Source organism: Ochotona princeps, chromosome 9, assembly GCF_030435755.1.
Source record: "Ochotona princeps isolate mOchPri1 chromosome 9, mOchPri1.hap1, whole genome shotgun sequence".
Lineage (NCBI taxonomy): Eukaryota > Metazoa > Chordata > Mammalia > Lagomorpha > Ochotonidae > Ochotona > Ochotona princeps.
In genome coordinates, this window is record NC_080840.1 from 23,031,005 (window position 1) to 23,055,437 (window position 24,433).

A 24,433-nucleotide genomic window follows, 5' to 3' on the forward strand; every position below is an offset into this window, starting at 1 on the left:
ATACTTCACATTATGTTTATTTAAAACCTGAAATTAACCAGACAATAAAGGAAGTATTGACTAATGATGTACTACATAGTAGAAGATATTCTCAGTAAAATACCAAGTATTTTTAAATTTTTATTTACATGGACAGTGTGGAACACTGTTTGTTAAGGCTGAATAACAAAGGTATCGTTATAATTTTTATAGTTTTCACTTCACAGAAGCTGCATAAACTTGATCTTAGTTATCTAAAGACCTGCTACTTAGATATATTGTGAACGTGGTTACTGAAAGTTGAAGATTATTTTGTGAATATTAAATTTCCAAAATGTTTCAAAAACAAAATGGCTTAGATAGTTGTATCTATAAGATAGAGGAACATTTCTAAAACAAACTATACAAGCAAACATCTATCCTTAGTCGTAACCCTGGCTCTTCTATTCAATCCTAGCTCTTATTCCTACCTCTAGTTTCCTGCTCCAGCTTTTGGAGACAGCAGAGCAGTTCAAGTGATGAAATTTGTGCCACTCACATGAGACACGTAGATTGAGCTCCTGACTACCAGTTTCAACCCTGTTCCAGCATCAGCTATCCAACTGGGGAGCAAGCTAGTGGATGGAAGTCCTTTATCTGCCTCTTTTGTCTTTTAAATAAATGATAAAAATGACAGTCCCATCCCTAAATAGACATACATCAGCCATACATTTTGGTTTACTACTAAATGGCTGTAGGTTGGGCCAAATTAATAGCCAGATAAAATTAAGTATTTCCACATCATAATGAAATATTAGCAAATTTATGACGTAAAAGACACCAAGTAGCACTTTCAGCGTATCACTTGCTTTTCTAAACTGCACAGATTAAACAAATCTGTCAGTAACATTTTTGTATTGATCTTTATCGGGGTTGAGTATGAGGAATCATAATAATAAGAAAAAGTACTTTGTCTTAATGAAAGCAATTGGAATGTATAGCACTAATTTCTACAACTTTATACATCCTTAATTTCTGGAACCTGCACTGTGGCAAAGTGAAGTAAACCATGGATGACCTGTCATGCTGGCATCCTATATGAACCGGGTTCAAGTCCTGACTATTGCACTTCTGATCCAGCTACCAGCAAAAGCACCTGGTAAGGCAGTAGAGGATGGCCCAAGTGCTAGGGCCCCTACACACATGTTGGAGACCTGGTTGAAGATCCTGGCTGTGTTGTCAGCCTAGCTTGATTATGTAAACTTTACATGTACATTTGTAAATATGTGTATAGTTATACAGATACATACATATAACATAAATTTTGATTAAACAGAGATAGATAATGATCACTTATGTCTAGAGAGAGATAGAGAGCTAATGTTGGAAGTCAGGATCTTTGTTTAGGCCTTCATTGTGGGTGGCAGAAATCTGTCACTTGAGTCCTTACCACTGCCTCTCCGGATCTGCATTCAGAATCTCAGGTCAGGAAGCAGAGCTGGACACTAATGCTAGACCCTCAGACCTGGGATATGGACACCTTAGATGCTAATCTAAGCATCCACTCCCAACTTATCTTTTATTTCTATTTTCCACAAACATTTTGAGGTATTGTTATGTACTATCATTTGAATTAACAACGCATAACTGCTCATCAGGGTCTGTTCCTGAAGCTGTGTTTACTTCATGTGAGCACACATTCCATTCATATGAAGTTTTCTCTCTTTAATTTTGGCATCTTCTCAATGCTACTTTAGTTTTCAGTTTTGCTCTAGAGGTGATCGACTCTAAAAATGTATACTCATTCATGAGCATTATTCCACCTAGTCTTTACCGCTGTAGAAACATGGAAAAACCTGATGGAATAAAATAAAATAAAATAAAATAAAATGAAAATTTAAAACCTCCTGCACAAGTATCCAGGGATATCACAGTTCAGGCAAAAATAATAAATGGGCTTGCTCTATCCTCCTGAAAGGAAGAACAGTACAAACCTATGCTCCTTGGAAGCTGATGGGAAATACTGTGGATTCTCACTTCTGAGATGTCAGTATGTTTCTGCAAGGGTCCTAGTAACTTGTTGTGTCGCCAGGTTTTATAACCAGATAGGTCTGTGTCTTTCTGGGCTTCATGTTCCCTTGAATTGTGAGCACAAGCCTCTTTCATAGGTGTGTCTCTCTGGAGTTCTCTGACCATGCATTCAGTTGTATATTATTTCTCACGAATGGGTCTTAGCCTTCAAACCTCAGTTTTTCAGCATATTCATGCAGACAATCTCAGCTCTGCACAAACACAAAAATGGTCTCTCCAGCTGTCAGAAGGAAAGCATGCAGAGAAGTTATTCTCTTCTTGTCCTGTGAAGCAAGTAGAATATAATTTATCTGGCTGATTACTGTTATATTTTCCCTTCAAAAGTACATTTTAAGTATGGGGCTTTCACTTTTTGTCTTACAGGCTCTTCTGAAATTATAAAAGTATTGCAGTCTAGCATAATAGTTTTAGAGAATATATTTGTTACATAGTCAGTTATAATCTCACACATTTTGTCTAAATTTTAAAGCTTGGATGATTATGTCTAAAAGTTATGTTAGGGGAGAAAATCTCATTTCCCTATTTACATTACTTGTGTTATCAAAGATGTATGCTTCTTCTTTCCATTAATCATTTCTCCAATTCCCAGGATATCAACTTAGTGTCAAATGTTTAAATTCAGTTCTCACATTATCTGGAGCTAGTGTACATTCAAAATGTTGAGGGTTCAGCTGAACAAAACTCCCCTACCTCTGATGCCAAATCCAAGTACATGCTTCTGTAAGACCAACCAGGTATAAATTAGAGATTCCCACAATCTTATTCTGGGGTTCGATAATTTTGGAGAATGCTCACAAAGGCAGTGGTGTCTTACTGCTTGATATATACATAGAGATAAAAATGCACCTAGATTGTGTCCTAAGTGTTGCAGGAGCAGAAGCTCCTGTCTCCACAGAAATGCAACGCATCATCCTTTGTGCAAGCTCCCAGAATTTATCCTAGTGTTTTTATTGAGATTCTCAAACAAAGACAATATTGAATAAATCAGATACCCTAAATAACTGAGTTACCCTCCAGCCCTTAACCCCATTTTGGAGTGTTTGTGATTCAGGGTGGAAGTAAGAGTGCTAAAAATAAGGATTTTCTAACCACAAAGTTAGCTTTTCTGGAAATTAGTTCCAAGCCTCCAAGAATCATCTTCTAAATTCTTGTTTGATTAAAAGGGACTTTATACCATTGTCTTTACTTACAATGTCATGATATAGCAGAATGATGAACGTGTGACTTGCTGACTGACCATACTAGGAAAACAATGGAAGAAGGAAAGGAAGAAATTGGAGGAAAGTGGAAGGGAAAAATTCCTGAGCCTCTGGAACTGGATCATGAAAAATAAAACATAAAAATAAATAGTAAAACGTTTAAATAATAGAAATTAGAAACAATTCTTCCTGGGGGAAAAAAAAGGTACTCACTGGGAATAATGAAACCTGTTTTCCCTACTATTGTCATTGGGGAAATTGCCAGGGTTCTGGGAAATCTATGGTAGGAAGCAAGAGTAAACACTGAATATATTTATCAATATATTACGTTGTTACTATTAGCATCCAGTAATAAGCTCTCATGACTAGAAGTAAGGTAGGAAGCCTAGCAGTAAAGGGACATAGTCACAGAACATGGTTGTCATTCATAAATTTTAACAATGCAAGATATTTTAATTTTCATGAGAGAAATTATAGTTATTATATATTATCAAAATTACATACCGTAATGGTAATTTAACTAGGAAAAGCTGTAAAATTGCATTGATACAATAAACGCAGCACTATATATATACCTTCTGGTCCTCTTGCTGAATTTGACCTTCTATCTGTATATTTCTCCTAGGTTTTGAACTTTCGCATTGTGAAGATCCTGGGATTCCACAGTTTGGCTACAAGATCAGTGACCAAGGCCACTTCGCTGGCAGCACTATCATTTACGGATGCAATCCAGGCTACACCCTGCATGGGAGTAGCCTGCTCAAGTGCATGACAGGCGAGCGGAGAGCATGGGACTATCCACTGCCTTCCTGTATCGGTGGGTTACTCTTCAGATTTTCTATAAATATTTCTATGAAAGTGTCACCAAATATATGTCTTTGCAAAATAATTTTCTCTGACCACACACAACTCACACCTAAAATATGTTAATGAATGTTACAATAAATGTTAATGAATGAAAGTAAATTCATGGAAAGTTAGTTTGCTATACATACATGTTTTTTTTTTGTAAAGATTTATTTGTTGTATTACAAAGTCAGATATACAGAGAGGAGGAGAGACAGAGAGGAAGATCTTCCATCCGATGATTCACTCCCCAAGTGAGCCGCAACGGGCCGGTGTGCGCCAGTCCGAAGCCGGGAACCAGGAACCTCTTCGAGGTCTCCCACGCGGGTGCAGGGTCCCAAAGCTTTGGGCCGTCCTCGACTGCTTTCCCAGGCCACAAGCAGGGAGCTGGATGGGAAGTGGAGCTGCCGGGATTAGAACCGGTGCCCATATGGGATCCCGGGGCATTCAAGGCGAGGACTTTAGCCACTAGGCCACGCCGCCGGGCCCTACATACATGTTTTTTAAGATTTATTTATTTTTATTGCAAAGGCAGATATACAGAGAGAAGGAGAGACAGAGAGAAAGATCTTCCGTCCGATGACTCACTCCCCAAGTGACTGCAACAGCCATTACTGTGCTGATCCGAAGCCAGGAGCCAGGAGCTCTTCCAGGTCTCCCACGCAGGTGCAGGGTCCCAAGGCTTTGGGTCATGCTTGACTGCTTTCCCAGGCCACAAGCAGGGAGCTGGATGGGAAGTGGGGCTGCTGGGATTAGAACCGGTGCCCATATAGGATCCTGGCGTGCTCAAGGCGAGGACTTTAGCAGTTAAGCCATCGCGCTGGGCCCGCTATACATAATCTCATAAAGATGCGCTTTATTTGTCACTAAAACAGTCTGTATGAGTCAATTTGCTTTTGCTGTCTTTATATGAGAACTCACTACAAAAATATCCATTTTACTCAATTTTATTGAATAACATTGAGCATTTTTTTTAATTTACAAAATTATTACTCATCTGGAATAAAGATGAATTTAACAGAGCAATAAATATTTTTCAGTAATTTCAAAGATCATATATATGAATATGTATGTGTGTATGTAAATGTGCATACATATATACATGTATGTAAAGCATATTTTTTATACTTCAAATAATTTATGGCCAGTATTGTGACACAGTAGTTTAAGCCTTCTCCTTTGAAACTGGTATCCCATATAAGCACCAGTTCCAGCTGACCCACTTTCTATCAAGCTTCATGTTAAGATGCGTGACAGGGCAGTGGTTCGGCCCCTGTTTGGGCCCCTGTCACCTGCGTGGAAATCTGCACTCGACTCCTGGTTCTCCTGGCTTTCACTGTCTGCCTAATGTAGCCCTGGCTTTTGTAGCTATTTAGAAAGTTAAACAGCAGATGGAAAAATCTCATTCTGTCTCTCCCTCTCTAGCTCTCTTGTTCTCGTAACCTTTCTCTCGTGTCGTCTTCCATCTTGATGGCTTTGCCATTTAAATATTTAAAAAAAATTAAAAAGGACATCTGCTTTCCTTAGAAGCATGCAGAGACAAGTGAAAAATTAACACTCTCTATGGTAGAGCATTCACAACTGCCTGCACGAGTTTTGATGTCACACATCTCTATTCAGGCAGAAAGCAAGTATCCGGCCAATATGCAGTCACGTTTTATTTTCAAATGACATGACTTTTGGCCACTTTATCAGTACGATATCTACAAATAGTCCTCAACCTAAATTTCTCAAAACATGGAATGCTAGACTATAAACAAAAAAATTGATCCATTAACGTTGGCCATGAGAAAAATGCACCGTTGATTCCTTCTGATGTTATGTCACTTATTACGAAAATCAAATATGTTCTGAACATAGGATTGAAGGCTAGAGGAGCACAGAATGATACACTTGTAAATAGTATCATCATGTAAAAACTAAAATTCCTGAACAAATACATGGAAATAACATTTCTTATGTGTGTTTGAACTAAGCCTAAGACAGTATCTATTTCCTGGAAGACAGTAAAAGTTTTGTACAGTTGGAAAAACATGTGTTCTCGGATAAGAAAATTTAAGTTACTTTTACAATGAATCAATGAATGTTATGCTGACAAAAATCCAAAGTCAAAAATTATTAACCTGATACTGTACAGTATTTCATGGTGAATGGGAAACTATGTTTTTTTTTTTAAATCATGGACAATCATTTAATAGCTGCAAAAATGTGGACACATGATGAATGATGCTGATGATTTCCACAAAAACAGGAGAGGGAATTATGTTGTAACTGCTCTTCTTCGCCTCCAGTAATGAATAGCTTTGGCGACTGGTTGAAGATTATAATTTTCTGTCCTCACTAGTCATAGATATATTTGATGGATATATTCTATCTCTTTCCAAGTTTTTATTCTTCTAAATTATTGATATTATATCTAGATGGTTATCTTTCTAAAGCTTATATATTGATCCAACAAAAATTAATATTAAGCTCCATAACTGGAAGTATTTACCATGGATAACATTGTTAAACACTGTATTTTATTTTGATCCTACAGACCAAAATCTTTTTGTGAGAATATGTAGTCCATTGTTATAGAATATCATACTTGCATATTTGAGCTAAAATTCTCAAGTAATATTTGTAGTAAAGAAATACATAGGGAAAAATAATTAAATTCAAGAAACAATATAGTAAGCATTCCCTCATTGACTAAAAGTTAGCCCGGAAGAAATATTGATTATGTTCTCAAAGTAAGTGCAACAATTGTAATTAATCACTTAAAAAGATGAGAAAATTATTTATATTAAATAGCTGCACATATCCATAGTTTGTAATTAAAAATTTAAGACAAAATAAATCTTAATATCTTAAGTACTACTATAGTTTTAGCTTGCAATCACCAATATTTATTATTATGAATTAAATTGTTTTATTGCAATGCAAAATAATATTCTCTTTACCTAGTGTTGATATCTCTTTTAGCTAGAATTCTCCAGAAAAGCAGATTAAATAAATTATTTCTGCTGCTCCATCTATCTAACTATTGTAAACAATCCTATCTAACGGAAGAGATTTATTTATTCTAAGGAAGTGACTCATTCAGCTGTGGAGAAGGCAAGTTCTAAATCTTTAGAGCCGACCAATATATTAGAAACTGAGGTAGGAGTTGATGTTGCAGCTTTGAGTGAGATTTTTCTTTTCCTTTCTGGAAACTTAGTTTTGGAGTTTTTAAAGACTTTCCAAGTAGAACCACTCTCATTGAGAATCATCTTTTGTTAAAGTCAACTAGCTGTGACTGTGAATTACTTCTATAACATACTTTCATAACTAGATTAGCTTTTGATAGAGCAAATGGAAACTGTTGAAGCCAACATCACAACATTAAGCATCACAATTCGGTGCATGATAATAGCAGCAAGTTACAAAACAGATTTGCATATGTGGAATCTACAAATGTGGGCCATTAGAGGGTGGTGTCATCAGATCTTTGGAAAAACTTTTTTTTTTTTAATTAAATTTATTCATTAATTACATTGTGTTGTAATTACATAGAATCTGGGATTCTCCCCCCCACCCTTCCCCCCATGGTGGGTTCCTCCACCCCGCTGCATAACCATAGTTCAAGTTTAGTTGAAATTCCCTCCCTGCAAGAATTTGCCAAGCATAGAGTCCAACATCCCATAGTCCAGACAAGTCCATCTACTTATTGGGAAGACCCTCTCTGGTCTGAGGGCAGAGTCAGCAGAGTATCTTCCCGGTCAAATAAAAGCACTAATATACCATCTGCAACAATTAACATCATTATGGATTGAATTGATATGATGTTGAGCAGTCAACATGTTAAAAATAAATGTGATTTCTTAACCACTTTCTGTGACCTCCCATTCACAGTTCAATTTTAGTTTATATACTGCAAATGACATAATATCTATAACATAACATGATATGCTTAACATCATATCATATTAAATTAAGGCAAACATGTGGTATCTAACCTTTTGGGATTGGTTCATTTCCCTTAGCATTATGGTTTCCAGTTTGGCCCATTTGGCCACAAAGAACTGCATTTTGTTTTTTTAAATAGCTGAGTAGTATTCCATGGAGTAGATGAACCATAGCTTTCTTATCCAATCCTCTGCTGATGGGCATTTTGGCTGTTTCCATGTTTTTGCAATTACTAATTGTGCTGCTATGAACATAGGAGTGCATGTTGGTTTCTCATAAAACAAGTGTTCTGGATATATTCCTAGGAGTGCTATAGCTGGGTCATATGGTATGTCGATTTTGAGTTGTTTGAATATTCTCCATACTGATTGCCATAGAGGCTGTACCAACCTGCAGCCCCACCAGCAGTGGAGTAGGGTTCCTTTTTCCCCCGCAACCTCGCCAGCAAGTGTTGTTGGTGTTTTTCATGTGGGCCACCCTTACTGGCGTTAGGTGGTATCTCATTGATGTTTTAATTTGAATTTCCCTTATTGCCAGGGAGCTTGAGCATTTTTTCATATGTTTATTTGCCATTTGGGATTGTTCCTTTGTGAAATGTCTGCCCATTTCCCGTGCCCATTTCTTGAGTGGCTTGTTTATTTTGGTGTTTTGGTTGTTTTGTAATTCTTTGTATACTCTGGAGATTCGTCCTCTATCACCTATGTCGTGCACGAAGATCTTCTCCCATTCTGTGGGTTGCTTTTTTACTTTGTTGATTGTTTCCTTTGCTGTGCAGAAGCTTCTTAGTTTGATGAGGTCCCATTTGTTTATTTTGGTCTCAATTTTACTGCTTTTGGAGTCTTTTTTAGGAAGTGAGGGCCTACCCCTAAGTGTTGCAGTGTGTTTCCAACATTTTCCTCCAAAAGTTTGAAGGTTTCTGGATGCAGGTTTAGATCTTTTATCCATTTAGATTTGATCTTAGTATATGGTGAGAGATGTGGGTCTATCTTTTTGTTTCTACAGGCTATCAACCAGTTGTCCCAACAGCATTTATTGAACAGACCTTCCCATTTGCCTGGATTATCGTTTGTCCTTTTATCAAAGATTATTTGACTGTATCTGTGTGGGTTCTCTTCTGGTGTTTCTATTCTGCTGCATTGATCTTCCTCTCTATCTTTGTGCCAGTACCAGGCTGTTTTGATAACCACTGCCCTATAGTATGTCCAGAGGTCCGGGACTGTGATTCCCCCTGCTAACTTCCTGTTCTTCAGGATGGTTCTAGCTATTCGTGGTTTTTTGTGTTTCCAGATGAACCTTTGGATCATTGCTTTCAGTTCCATGAAGAATGTTTTTGGCAAGTTGATTGGAATTGCGTTGAATGTATATATTGCTTTTGGTAATACAGACATTTTAATGATATTGATTTTACCTATCCAGGAGCATGGGATGTTACTCCATCTTTCTAGATCTTGTTCAATTTCTTTTTTCAGTATTTTGTAGTTTTCCTCAAATAGGTCTCCTACATTTTTGGTTAGGTTTATTCCCAGATACTTCATGCTTTTCCCTGTTATTTTGAATGGTATCTTGCTGGTTAGATCTTTTTCCAACTTGGGGCTATTAGCATACACTATGGCTGTTGATTTTTGTTCATTAATTTTGTACCCTGCCACTCCACCGAACTCTCGTATAAGTTCTAGTAGTCTCTGTGTTGAGCCTTTTGGCTCTTCCATATAAAGAATCATGTCATCTGCATATAGTGAGAGCTTGACTTCTTTATTTCCCATTTGGATTCCTTTGATTTCTTTTTCTTGTCTTATGGCCTCTGCGAGTACCTCTAGAACTATGTTGAATAGCAGTGGAGAAAGCGGACATCCCTGTCTTGTTCCAGATTTCAGTGGGAAGGGTTCTAGTTTTTCTCCATTCCGTATGATGCTGGCGTTGGGTTTTTCATATATTGCTTTGATTATATTGTGAATTTTTCCATCTATGCCTACCTTGGTTAGGGTCTTTAGCAGGAAGTTGTGCTGGATTTTGTCGAAAGCTTTTTCTGCGTCTATTGATACTATCATGTGATTCTTGTTTTTCAGTTTTTGGATGTGGTGTATCACATTTATGGATTTCCGAATGTTGAACCACCCCTGCATTCCAGGGATGAATCCTACTTGTTCTGGATGAATGAGCTGTCAGATGATTTTTTGAATTCTATTGGCTAGGATTTTGTTGAGTATCTTAGCATCAATGTTCATCAGAGAGATAGGTCTGTAGTTTTCTTTCTCTGTAGGATCTCTGTCTGGTTTTGGGATTAAGGTAATGTTGGCTTCATAGAATGAGTTTGGAAGGGTTGCTTCCTTTTCTGTTGTTTTGAAGAGTTTGTAGAGGATTGGGGTTAGTTCTGTTCTGAATGTTTTGTAGAATTCTGTAGTGAAGCCATCTGGGCCTGGGCTTTTCTTTGTTGGGAGGTCTTTAATCACTGATTCAATCTCTGCTTCAGTTATGGGTTTGTTCAGGTCGTTTGTTGCCTCTGGGCTAAGTTTTGGCAGGTTGTGTGAGTCTAAGAACTTTTCCATTTCTTGGTGGTCTTCTGATTTGTTGGAGTACAGTGCTTTGTAGTAATTTCTAATTATGTTCTTAATGGTTGTAATGTCTGTTGTTATGTTGCCTTTTTCATCTTTGATGCTGTTAATTCTTGCTTTCTCTTGTTTTTTCTTTGTCAGTCAGGCCAGCGGGGTGTCTATTTTGTTTATCTTTTCAAAAACACAGCTTTTTGATTCATTGATTTTGTGTATGGTTTTTTTATTTTTATCTGGTTAATTTCCTCCCTTGTTTTGATGATTTCTTGTTTCCTGTTGTGTGTGGGGCTCATCTGCTGCTGCTTTTCCAATTCCTGGAGGTGTGTGCTTAGTTCCTGTATTTGGCGACTCTCTTGGGCCTTGACATGAGCTCCAATTGCGATGAATTTACCCCATAGCACTGCTTTGGCAGTGTCCCACAAGTTTTGGAATGTTGTGTCAGGGTTTTCATTGGTTTCCATAAATTTTTTGATCTCATCTTTAATTTCTTCCCTGACCCATTGTTCATTCAATAGCATATTGTTCAACCTCCAAGAGTTTCTGTATTTCCTTGGGCTTTTTGAATTGCTGATTTCCAGTTTCATTCCGTGGTGGTCTGAGAGGGTACATGGTATGATCCCTATCTTTTTGAAGTTATTTAGATTTGCTTTGTGTCCTATCATGTGGTTGATCCTGGAGAAGGTGCCATGCACTGCTGAAAAAAATGTATAATCTGTGGTCTTAGGATAAAAAGTTCTATAGATGTCTACTAAGTCCAATTGTTCTAATGTTTGTATGAGCTCTGTTGTTTTTTTGTTGAGTTTTTGTTTTGTTGATCTGTCTATAGTTGTTAGCGGAGTGTTAAGATCGCCCACTATTATTGTGTGTGTATCTATGTCTCCCCTTAAGTCTGTAAGTAATTGCTTCACGTAGCTAGGTGCATTGGAATTAGGTGCATATATGTTTAAGATTGTAATTACTTCCTGATGGATCAGACCCTTCACCATTATATAATGTCCTTCTCTGAGCTTTTTGATGTCTGTCAGCTTGAAGTCTAGGTCATCTGAGATTAGAACAGCTACTCCAGCCTTCTTTTCTCGTCCATTGGCATGAAATGTCTTTTTCCATCCCTTCACTTTAAATTTCTTACAGGCTTTTCTGGTTAGATGTGTCTCTTGTAGGCAACAGATTGTTGGGTGCTGTTTGATGATCCATTCCGTTAATCTATGCCTTTTGATTGGTGAGTTTAGGCCATTTGTATTTAGAGATAATATTGAGAGAAATTGATTTTGGGCTGCCATGAGTGTGTGTAAGTGTGCAAGTGTGTATTTGCGACTATTAGAGTTTCTGATTGATTGACTTTTCTTGTATGGATTTTAGTGGGGAGGTCTTCCCATTTGCCATCTTTGATTTTGGTTTGTAGTTTTTCTTTCTGGGTTTAGTACCTTCCTGAGGAGATTTTCCAGAGCTGGTTTCGTGTTGATGTATTCTTCGAGTTTCTCTTTACTGTTGAAGTATTTGATTTCATTCTCAAATACAAATGAGAGCTTTGCTGGGTACATTATTCTTGGTTGGCAGTTGTTTTGTTTCAGGATTTGATAGGTTTTACCCCATTCTCTCCTTGCTTGGAGCGTTTCTTCTGATAGGCCGGCTGTGATTCTGATTTTCCTTCCCCTGAAAGTAATCTTATCCTTTTTTCTTACTTGTCTTAGAATAGTTTCCTTATGTTCACTTGAGGGTAGCTTGAGGACCACATGTCTGGGTGACGATCTGTTTGGATCATATCTACTGGGGGTCCTTTGTCCTTCCTGGATTTGTGCTGGATTTATATTTCCAGTGTTCTGGAAGTTCTCCTGTATTATCTCATTGAGCACCCGTTGCAAGCCTATCTCCTTTTCCACTCCTTCGGGAAGGCCTATTATTCTAATATTTGATTTTTTGAGGTTGTCTTTCATTTCCTGTATGGACCTATTGGCTTTCTCTAGATTTGTCTCCAACTGCTTGATGAGCTGCTGCCTTTCATTCTGATTGTCTTCCAATTCTGATATTCTGTCCTCTGCTGTGTTCATTCTGTTGGTTAGGCTTTCAATTTTGTGCTCTATATCGAGGATTCCCTTTTTGACTTGGTTTATTTCTGCAGTGACATGGTTTTTAAATACCTTGAACTCTTCCCAACGCTTCTCACTGTCTCTGATGAATTTCATCACTAGTTTCTTAAATTCCTTATTTGGTATTTCCTCTATATCTTCATCTTGCATCTCAGATATTGAGATTAGTTTTTGGTTGTATTGGGAGGGAGTGCTTGATCTTTCTTCTGGGTCATTGCTTTTTCTGATACTTCTCCTCATTGTGTTTTGCCACCTGTTGTTTTGGGATTTTAGCGTCTGACTTTTTGTCCACAGCCATTGCCCTCAGTCCCCTGAAGTGCCTCCCCACTCCTCAGTAGCTCCAAGAGAGTGCAGAGGGAACTGCAGCAGGGCCATGGACTGGGGGCTCAGAAGTCCCCACACCAGCTCTGAACAGAGGAACGGCTGCTAGAGCATCCACTGGCTCTTACCGCTGGGCGTAGCCTGAGCTCCAGAGGCCGGGCAACACTGGGCACAACCCCATGACCTGGGCAGAAGAGCAAGCCGGAAGGGGCGCGGCCACTTGCTCCCCACAGCCCTGAGCCCCCCAGGACTCTGCTTCCACAGTTGAGAGAGTGCAATTGAGAAAGTAGCCTCTCTCAGGCAGAATCCCCTGCTGGGCCCAGCAGGAGAGGCCAAACCAGAGCCGGCTCAGCGGAATAGTCAAGACTGGTTCTTCCAGCTGGAGCCCGGCCCAGAAGAGTCTGCTGGTGGTAGCTGGAGGCGGCACCGCCCCTCTCAGCAGAGCAGCACCTGAGAGGGAATTCCGGAGCAGCACTCCCGAGCGGGAATTCCGGAGAGCAGACTGGTGCTGAGGCCTGCGGAATTCTCCAACACAGCCCGGGCCGGGGATCCCAAGGCTCGAGCAACAGAGGCCCACAAGGAGGAGGAAGTCCTCAGTGGGGCAACGCCCCTGAGACGGTAGAGAAAGCCAAGCTGTGCAAATATCCTGCGCTGCACCACTCGGGGCGCCCCGTAGGAGCCCTACACCCCGGCTCCCACACAAGTTGGAGTGTTCAGTTCTCGCACAGCTTCAAACTGCGAGAATTCCGGGGGAGAGGGGGCACTGAGCAGGGTCAGTCTCAGTATGGGTCTCTCAGGGAGCGAAAAGCCCGAAAATTTTTTCTTTTTCGCCCCTGGCGCACTCCACCTCTCTGGGTTCCTGTGCGTCCTGGAGTCACCGGTGCCCACTCTGCAACAAAGCTGCTAAGCCAGGTGCCTCTAGGGGCCCGTGTTGCTTAGAGCGCCAAGCAGTCTCACAGCTTTGGTTGCTGGAAGTTCCGCCAGGAGGGGAGCAGTCGCTGCTGCTGGTAGGGGCCTTCACAAAAGGCAACCTGTCCCGCTGTCTCCAGCCGCCCTGGGTCCTCTGGGCTTCCAGCTGATGCGCCCCTTTCCCGGGATGACTTACCACGTTTTAACCGGGTCTTTGTGTTTCCTGCGTTCCTTCTCTGGATTTCTTCCGAGTTATGTGTTTCTTCTTGGATGCTTGATATCCAGGGAGCTTCTGGCACTCCTTCCTGTGGTTCTTTGGTCCGCAGATCTCTCTCCAGCCGCACCCTGTCTCACTTTCAGCGCTTCCCTTTCTATGCCTGTCCTCTCAAGTCGGCCATTTTTTCTCCTCTTCGCAAAAACTGTTTTTGACCTTTGATCTTTTTTGTTATAACAGTAATACAGAGAGAAAGTTAATTTAATCGTCAAAACTAAGCATTGTAGAAACTTTTCAGAGAATAAAATACATGTCTATCTTCCAATATTTAAGGACTTTTTTTTAAGCAAGAGAATAATTTGGGGAATTTTTGTATGTATAATGCATTACACAGTGTTCTCATTTCTAATTTTTGGAGATGTAAAGTAACACACAAGCTAAAATATTGAATGCCTCTTTTTCTAGTATAAGGAATCATGTCTAGATTGCTTTCCAAAATAAAGTCATTCTAGACATTCCTTTAGTTATAAAATATGGACAATCTTGGGCCTGGTGCAGTAGCCTGGTGGCTGAAGTTGTCACTTTGCACACCCCCGGATCCCATATGAGTGCAGGTTCTAATCCCGGCAGCTCCTCTTCCCATTCATCTCCCTGCTTGTGGCCTGGGAAAGCAGTCAAGGACGGCCCAAATCCTTGGGACCCTGCACCCGCGTGGGAGACCTGGTGGGGGCGCCAGGCTCCTGCCTTTGGCTCAGCACAGCTCTGGCCATTGTTGCTGCTTGGGGAATGAATCATTGGACCAAAGATCTTGCTCTCTGTCTCACTTCCTGTCTGTATTTCTGACTTGCTAATAAAAAAAAAAAAAAAAAAAAAAATCTTTGAAAAAAGTGGAGGACTCTCCAAATAATAAAGTTTTAGTTGTATTGCCTATCTACCGTTTTTAATTTGATACTTTTTATAAAAATTAGAGACTACATTAAATCAAAGCTGAAATAGTTTCAACCAAAGTAAAAATTTGTAATAAAAATGTCAGTTTGACTTTTCAGAGGTTAAAGGAAAAGAGCTTAAAGTGATTTAAAGGAGAATAAAAGGACAATGAAATTTAGAAGGCCTGAGGGACTGCAGCAAAGATTAGTTTTTCTCAGAGGTGGGGAAGCAAGATGATGAATTATTCAGTCGGCAATTCACTAGCAGTGAGCTTGTTGCCATCTGGTTCCCTTTTAAACTTATCATTATTTAACAACACATCTTAAAATGTTTGGAAGCCTAACTCGGAGACATAATGTGTCCTTTTTATTGCCTAATTAGATTTGTTTTATTGTTTTTTATGTTATTTAACTTGAGAATATATTATTTTATTGTACAAATATATTCTTGCATGAAGTCATACTTTAATCTTAGAAAACTTTTACAAATGTATTTTCTAGAGTAAGAGAAGTTAAACTTTATTTTTCATAATGTGCGAAACATGCCTTATTGATAAATGTTTCATTTGATTTGAAAAGTTGTTTGAAAAGGTGAATTCAACTTTGTTGTTTCTATTAGCTGAATGTGGAGGTCGTTTTAAAGGAGAATCGTCGGGAAGAATCTTATCCCCTGGTTATCCTTTTCCATATGACAATAATCTACGTTGTATGTGGATGATTGAAGTAGATCCAGGAAATATTGTCAGGTAAAATGGATTTAATTCTCTTGAAATTATTGTTGAATCTGAATTTCCTGCTCACTTTCTCTGTATAACGATAATCAGTATCAAGATTTTATGATAATATTAACCTTGAAAAGGTTTAAAACATTTGAACTAATATTCATTCGCATGCCGTTGTTTTATGGACTGCGGTAGTAACTCACATAACTCACATAACGTAAAGGAAACTTGCTGTAAGTGTAACGCAAGAGAATGGAATTTTTTTCTGCCTGTTGTAGTGGACTGCACTCCCTCACTTCTTAATGAGCAAATATCTTGAATCCATAATTTAATAGATATAAAGTTATACCTATTATGTGGAGGTCACTAATCATAAGTTTATTCTCAATATTTGGAAGAAAAAGACTAGGAGAGTCAACCCCATTTCCTTTCTCCGTGAGCCTTCATAGCTTCTGAAGCAACAGTAGTTGCTTTCCTGCTGAGTGTAGCCATGTCACTCACAGTTGTTTATGTTGTTGCCTCTTAGATGAGCAGAGAATAGTTTCCTCCTATATCAACACCAGTGAGGCTTCCATGCTATTATACACTCTTGGTTTCAGTATTGCTTCTAGGAACTCAACTGAAAATGAATTACTAAATAAAGAAATAGTCCCTGACATATGGCCTATTTGTATGTTATCATCCCAAATAATGAGTTTAAATTTGAGAATTTATGTTTTATAAAAATGGAATTTCAGCCTGACTTGTAGGTAGTGCACTCTCATGAATTGCCCTGCGTTTGCAATGCAAAGTTCAAAACTCGAAACAGGTGATGCTGGATTTGTCCCAAGTTAGATTGGCTTTAGTATCTATTATGCGTGATTTTATTTCAATGCTGCAGTTACTAATACTGAAAGTATTATGCCCAACAGAATTCTGCAATTGTTGAAAAAATTAAGCTACAATTTTTGATATTAAATTGCACCCACATTTAAAATTCTGACAATTCATGCATCAAATATAAAGGTGGTATAATAGAATATTGATAAATTTGGATTTATAATTAGATGCTAATTAGATGTTGATTTTATATGGATTAACAATAAAATAGGACAGATTTAACAGGAAAGAGTGGTAGAAATGTAAATGGTCCAGTCAAATAACTTTTTATCTTGTGTTATCGAATGTATCTAAGCCCATTTGTAGCATTGGTAAAATTGAGATAAAATTATTACTGATTCAGTAGGTGATTATAACAATCAAAGAAAATACATGTAATGTATTTTGTACACTGCATGGCTCATAAAATATCCTCTATGAATATCATCTAGAACAGCCACAGTTAAAATTCATGTACACTTTAAAATGTACTTGTAATGATGGTGCATTTATGTATTTATTCATATTCTAAAGAAGTAAACTATACTGAAAAATTCATTGAGTTTTATTGTGTAAGGCTAATACATTTTATGTTAAAATAGCCAGAAACATTTATTAAAAACATCCATGAATATTTCCTATTTTATTTATTTAAAATCAAATCCTCATTTGGAAAGTTAAACAGATATGTGTTTTTTCTGCAGCCTCCAATTTCTTGCTTTTGATACGGAAGCATCACATGATATATTGCGTGTTTGGGATGGTCCGCCAGAAAATGAGATGCTTTTAAAGGAAATCAGTGGATCTCTTATTCCTGAGGGAATCCATAGCACCCTCAATGTCGTAACAATACAGTTTGACACGGACTTTTATATCAGCAAATCTGGATTTGCAATTCAGTTTTCAAGTAAGTCAATAGCATTATTTATTTCTTTTAAATGGTCTTTAAATAGTTCTGATTACTATTCAAAAGTTTATCTTAAAATTTAAGTGACTTAAATATTTTTATTTTGGGATTTATTGCTCTGAATTCAAGATAAATACAATTGGGGAGCAATGTAATTAAAGATGAGTATCAATTCCTGCACCTTTTCTCCATTGATTATAAAAATTTTCCTTAAAAATAATATTTAAGAAAACTTGATGATAAAGTGTTACCCCTTGAATATTTATTCTGGTTGAGTATTGCTTATCCAAAATGTTTGGAACCAGTGTGCATTGATTATTTTCAGAATATGATCCATCAAAACTTACAAATAGCTTAAAAGAAATTTTATTCAATATTTTTATTGTACCTAGATCTTGACTGCAGATGAGATCTGATATGGAATTTTGGCTTTTGAAACATTTGGCTATGTATGATATATGTCTTTAATGTCTTTTTAAATGTTGAGTTTTGTAGTTATGCAAAGACTTGCTCATTAAAAATCCTGTGTATTTTATTAATTTGTATGTTCTAGTGAAGATCACAGATATATACCCACAGACATCTTTGACAAAATATTTTGAACTGTGTTGTTTAAACCTTTCTTCTAGCAATGAAATACTATTCATTTGAAAAAATGCCAATGCTCTTGGCTTGTTTTTGCTTCCGTTTGGTGTTTTTTTTGTTTGTTTGTTTTTGTTTTTTTTTCATGGCACTGCAAGTGATTAGCTGTGCATTGTTCTGTAAAGGGAATTTTGGTTTAGTGGCTGGAGAAAATGTAAATGCTTTCATTTCTCATTGAAAAAAAATTACTTAGTGCATCTTCATAACATCATATTGACAGAAATCTATCAATCCTCCTAGATCATGTAGCATGAAGACCATCATTCTGGTGTGCTTGAATTCAAGTCCTGCTTCCTTACAAATTGCCAATGTTAGGCATATTTTACCTCATTACCTGAGGCCAAGTTTTCTGATAAAAGAATAATAATACTCATCTTTTAAAAAAAAGGCAGTTGTTATAAACCATTATGTACATAATGTTTGGCATTGACTGTGTAGTAGGAGTCTAGCAAATCATTATTTTTAGGTGAATGAATGTAAAGCTGAAATGCTTTATCAATAGTAAAATAGTAGGAATATGGGCCTGTGAAATCTTTGGCAGCAAGCTGGTATCATTTTAGATATATGGTCATTCAATGCATAAACAAATGGCTTAACGGAGGTTTTCTTCTTAAAACATGTTGTTCAACATCACTGACAAAAATTAGGATGTTTTTGTGGTGTCAGTAGTGGGATATAGAAAATGAGTTGTTTTCAGGTATGTACATTAAGTCCAGGTGAGATAGAAGTGCAAACGGTAAAGTCAGTGTCCCTGAATTTACACTTTAAACATATCTTTTGAAACAAAGGAAAAAAATAAGATTGTCATTAAATTAGAAAATCTAAGTAAATTTTAATTATAAAACATCTACCAATTAAATCGTTTTTCATATTTTTATATTTTGTTTCTACTGTTTTGTCTTTTTTTCTGAAGAATTTGTTAGTTTGGCAATAATTATTTCATTTGCCTTAAATTAGTATTGCGTTGCTTTGGTTAAATATGGTTATTGTGACTAGATATGTTTACAATAAAAAATGTGAACCATTACTGTTTGTGAATGCAACATATTTCACATTCATACAGGTTGCCTTACATGCATTTTTGTGGATTTTTACTGTAAATTTGTCTGAAATAGACTATTCATTTTTATTTATATTTGCAGAATGTAGTATGAATTATAAAAACAACTTAATTCATAATAGAGTTTTAATATATTTTCCTCACAATATCATTTAAGATAAAATAGAAATTTGTACTATCCTGTGTATTTATTGAAATAAATTTTAGTAGGGGAGAATATTTTATGGTTAGCACCAATAAATGAAAATAAGCCTCTTGGTTAGATTTATTTGTGTATATATGTAAAACATATATTTCCTCAGCTTATGAATATTTTAATTTCAAATTGAAAAATAATCTTTTCAGGAATGAGATCTTAGTGCTAATAGCTACGCTAACTGCTTTATGTTTTTGACCCTATTAATCTAAGTTATATGAGGTATGGTATGTATCCTTGTTTCCCATATAATTCCATAGAGTTTCAGTTCACAAAGTCAGTTAATTTACTCAAGATGGTACTACTAGCAGGTGGTTGGATCTGTGATTCAAATTCACATGTAACTGAAGGGAGATTATATCATGATTTGTGCATAGTATTCTTAGCAACTGTTTCTATGCTGTCATTATTCTAATGAGATGAATTAATATTCAGGAGGAAATAGCTTTCTGTTATTAATAGTGGCAATGAAATTCTGCATAGTAATTAGTTTGGCTTCCTGACTGTGCTATCAAGCACAAAATCGAAGATCCCAGTCTCAAAAGGCAGGTGAGAGATAAAGATATAGATATAGATATAGACATAATAGATATAGATGCAGATATAGATACAGATGTAGATAGATATAGATATAATAGATAGATGCAGATATAGATATATGAGAAGGAATGAGGAGGAAAAAGTGAAGGGTGGAGCGCATGCTGCCCATTTGAAAGGGAGAATTGTTACCTTGAGACCTAGACATTTTTCCCATTTTGCTCTGCAAGACAAAAGGCCAATTTTATTTTTTAATTCAATTTCATTTTTTGAAAGAGTAATTCATTTATTTGAAAGGTGGAGTTACAGAGAGAGAAAAAGATCAATCTTCCATCCCCTGGCTTACTCTGCAAACGGGGGCAGAAGTGTGCTGGTCCAAAGCCAGGAGCCAGGAGTTTCTTCTTGGTGCTGCTGTTTTCCCAGGCACATTAACAAGGAGTTGAATTGCAAGTGAAGCAACCAGGAATCAAACCAGTGCCAATGTGGGATGCTTTATATGAAGTTATTTTTAAATAAAGCTATCTAATTTTCAAAGTAAACAAGCAATATTTGAAAGAACATAAATGTACTACAGTCCCATATTACTAAAGTGAGTAACATTTGATTGCAGTTCAGCTTTCTAGATAATGTATGTATAAATTCCTTTTCCTTGGATGAGTGCCGGAGTCCAGCTCCAGCCGAGGTTCGGAGCTCGGGAAGGGTGCGTGGATGAGGCGTGAAGAGAGAAAGAAAGGAGACGGACCACCAGATTCCTTGATCGTAGTGGACAAAGCGAGAAAGCTGTCCGCTTTATTTATACAAAAGCAGTACAAAGTTTTTTCTTAGGGGCATATTGACATAGCTTCAGGGGGGCATAATTTACAACTTCTTGAGAAATGATTGAGGAAGGATTCCATATTCCTTGCTTATCTTGGCTTGTCATTCTTCATCTGCTCTCCTCAGGTCTGGACTATAACCTAGGCGCCGCCTGTGTCAACCAGACCCCTATCTTGTATGAGTTAAAAGGTCTGGGGCCTTGGTCTATGGGGATCGGGGTTATTGACATTAGTTGGCCATTAGGTCTGTAAGCTCACACAGTTTGTTAAAGCAAGGGAAATAACAGCGGAAAGAATTGCAGTTAGCAATGAGCTAAGTTACTCTATTTAAGTTTCAACTCTACAATGGATGAGTGAGTCTTTCCAAAGACAATTCTACAAATTGTTTCAGTATTAAACAAGGCATTATCCATTCCAACGTTGCAACCAAGAGTTTCTTAGTAGACAACACATCTTATGCAGTAATACACTCCTAATACAATTCTTATTCAACTTATCCATCACTAAATGGGAGAAATACATCAAGAGAGAAAAAACATGAAGATCTAAGACAAAAAGTCATAAACATTACATTCCTCTACAACTGCAGGCTCTACAACTTCCTAAGTGATCAAACAATAATCAAAAATATCTCTTTATGATGTTAGTGAAATCACCCTGTATTCCCTCTAGCTAAAAATTTATGAAAACAACTAAAACAGCTACATTTTCTATATTCTAAAGAATTGCAAGGACAGGCTAACCTTTAAGACCACAGTAACTATATTTTTTGCCTTAGCAGGATAGGCTTCAGGGTTACAGTAGCTATATTCTTCGTCATAGCAGTATGGCCTTTTAGGTCACAGTAACTATATTCTTTGTCATAGCAGAATGACCTTTAGGGTCACAGTAACAGGATAACTTTTAGGGTTCCTCTTATCAAGCCATTTCCTAGAAAGCATGATAAATATCTGGGCCAGATTTTATGGCAATGGGTAAACAGCACAGACTTAATTATACTCCTGTGTGTAGTTAAAGGCCCACTCACCAGGACGTCCTCAGTAACATTAACTCTTAAGCTCATGTTGGTTGTAAAAGCCATCTCACAGGGGCAGACAATGCCTCAATAGATTACAAAATTCCTAGTGGGGTGGTTGAGAGCCCATGCGAGGGGGAGTGAAAACTGCGTCAAGGTGGTCAGAGATGAATCCACTTAGCCCTGCTAAGCAGCTGGTAGCTCCCCAGGCCCTGCCAGTCAGGGAGCTGTTCTCTTCACACCTTCGTGTTATACACACCTACTGCATGGCCTCCATCAGATGAGCATATATCATCATTTTCATTCATTCATTCTAGGAGAGTACATTAAGGGCATATAATAGTAATATTTATCTCTTGGAGCCTGTGCCATAGCGTAGTAGGCTAAACATCTGCCAGTGGCACCAACATCTAAATGGGTGCTGTTTGTGTCCTGCCTGCTCTACTTCTGATCCAGCTCCCTGCTTATGGCCTAGGGAAGCAGTGGAGAATGGCTCAAGTAGTTGGGTAGTTGGGTCCCTGCACCTTTAGGGGACCCAGAGGAAGCTCCTGGCTTTAGCTCACCCAACTCCAGCCATTGTGGACATTGAGGGATGAAAGATCTCTCTCTCTCTCACTCTGTAACTCTATCATTCAAATAAAAATGAAATATTTAACAAAATAATACTTATCTCAAATGAATTCCCCAATACACCTTTTCTTTTTTCAAGGATATAATAATTTATTGACATACACACACATGCACACACACCCTCCTGTTTTCTGCAGTGCAAACTTTCACTTTCTATATTGTAGCTGCTATTTTATGATTCAGCTGTTATTTGTTTTTAGATTTATTATTTATTTTATTACAGTCAGATATACAGAGAGGAGGAGAGACAGAGAGGAAGATCTTCCATCCGATGATTCACTCTCCAAGTGAGCCTCAATGGCCAGTGTGCCCCGATCTGAAGCCGGGAACCAGGGACCTCTTCCAGGTCTCCCACGTGGGTACAGGGTCCCAGCGCTCTGGGCCATCCTCGACTGCTTTCCCAGGCCACAAGCAGAGAGCTGGATGGGAAGTGGAGCTGCCGGGATTAGAACCGGCACCCATATGGGATCCCGGGGCGTTCAAGGCGAGGACTTTAGTCGCTAGGCCACGCCGCCGGGCCCAGATTCAGCTGTTATTTTATGATTCACTTCTGGTCAGTCTTCCAAAGTCAGTGACAAGATTCTTGGTTAAACTTTTCTGACCATGAAGTTTTGCACTAGTTAAAATCTTTTTTTTTCTGTCCATAATAAAGATTAGAATAATTGGTTTATTCATTTTTCTGGTGGCATTTTAATTATGTGGCATATGGCTCACAGATATTTCATAAATGTGTTTATCTCCATAAATGTCTTTATGGAACTATCTTGTTTATGGTAATCATTTAATAATACGTAAAAATTGAAATTTCTTAGGAGGAAAAATGGAAGCTACTGAGGATTAAGAATTAAGCTAAGATATAAGCAGAAACCAGAACAGTCCTTGAAAATAGGAATGTCTTATCATTTAATTTTAAAAATTTATGTATTTTTATTTGATTTGAAAGACAAAAAGAGGAAAAAAGAGACAGAGATTTAAAAGATAGATGTCTAACCACTGACAGAAATTCTTTATTCCCACACAACCAGGACTCAGTTAATAAACAAATCAGGAGATAAGAATTAAATCCATGCTCCCTTGTGATGAGCTGTGACCTGTTTTCCCAAGGGCATGCAACAGTAGGGATCTGGGAAAGATGCTGAGAGGCAGAACCAGGAATTGAGTCAGGCGAGTTCGTGTGCTAAGCCAAAAGCCTTCCTCATCGTCATTTTATTATCAAATTTCCATAGGAGTCCCCCTTTTACATCTCAATTCCCATTCCTTTTTTTTACTAAATAATTCTGACTTATTGAAAGTCAGAACTATCAGTTAAAAAAAACATTGTAATAGTAGCAAAGGCGTCTTCAACAAATTGCAAGAGAAGATTTCTGTTTTTCTGGTCTTTATGAAAAGTGAATTTAACTGAAATGTAGGTCACATATTAACACTCTAATCTTCATCAAGCCACCATTAGCACCCTCGTGACTTCTGTTTCATGATCTTCCCAGTCCTTGTAAAGTCTGTCACTTTGTCTCCTAGTGTTGTAGTCTGCAAGGCACTTGGCTTAATCAGAGCCACTTAAGTCTGACATCCTCATCTCGTGCTGTCCTGCAAGCTGTCCTTGCTGCTCAGCTGCCAGCCTCTGTATCCTCTGCTTAAATGTGTAATCTGCTTGACTGGTTCCACTTCAGTTCCACAGGGAGGACATCTTTGGGTATCACGCTGTCATTTGTCCACAGCATAGTTGATTTTGACAGAGCACTTTCTCTCCTCTTCACTCTTTGACCTCTCTGTTAAGCATCTGCCCCTGCTGGGTAATACAAAATAGGAAGAACTACAGCTTATACTGTTGACAATTCTGAAGGAAATGAATCTGTCACTAGAGATTGAAGTCCCCTATTTTAAATAAATGCCATGTTTTCCCTGCCTTGGTTCGCATTCTCTTTGCACTGCTGTAACAGAGGTGCCAATCCATTCCCCTCCCCCTCCCCAGCCAAACTTTTCTCCACATTGATCTTTGTGAAATACAAATCACATATCACTCC

The 24,433-nt window shown here is 37.9% G+C and overlaps 1 protein-coding gene across 1 annotated transcript in view; it reads left to right on the forward strand.

Moving 5' to 3' along the window:
• Positions 1-24,433, forward strand: part of CSMD3 (CUB and Sushi multiple domains 3) — an 878,998-nt gene that overhangs the window by 624,270 nt on the left and 230,295 nt on the right. Inside the window, exons 25-27 of the mRNA XM_058668892.1 lie at positions 3,874-4,065; positions 15,650-15,776; positions 17,315-17,517. Coding sequence (XP_058524875.1) covers positions 3,874-4,065; positions 15,650-15,776; positions 17,315-17,517 — 522 coding nt within the window. The remainder of the gene's footprint in view (positions 1-3,873; positions 4,066-15,649; positions 15,777-17,314; positions 17,518-24,433) is intronic.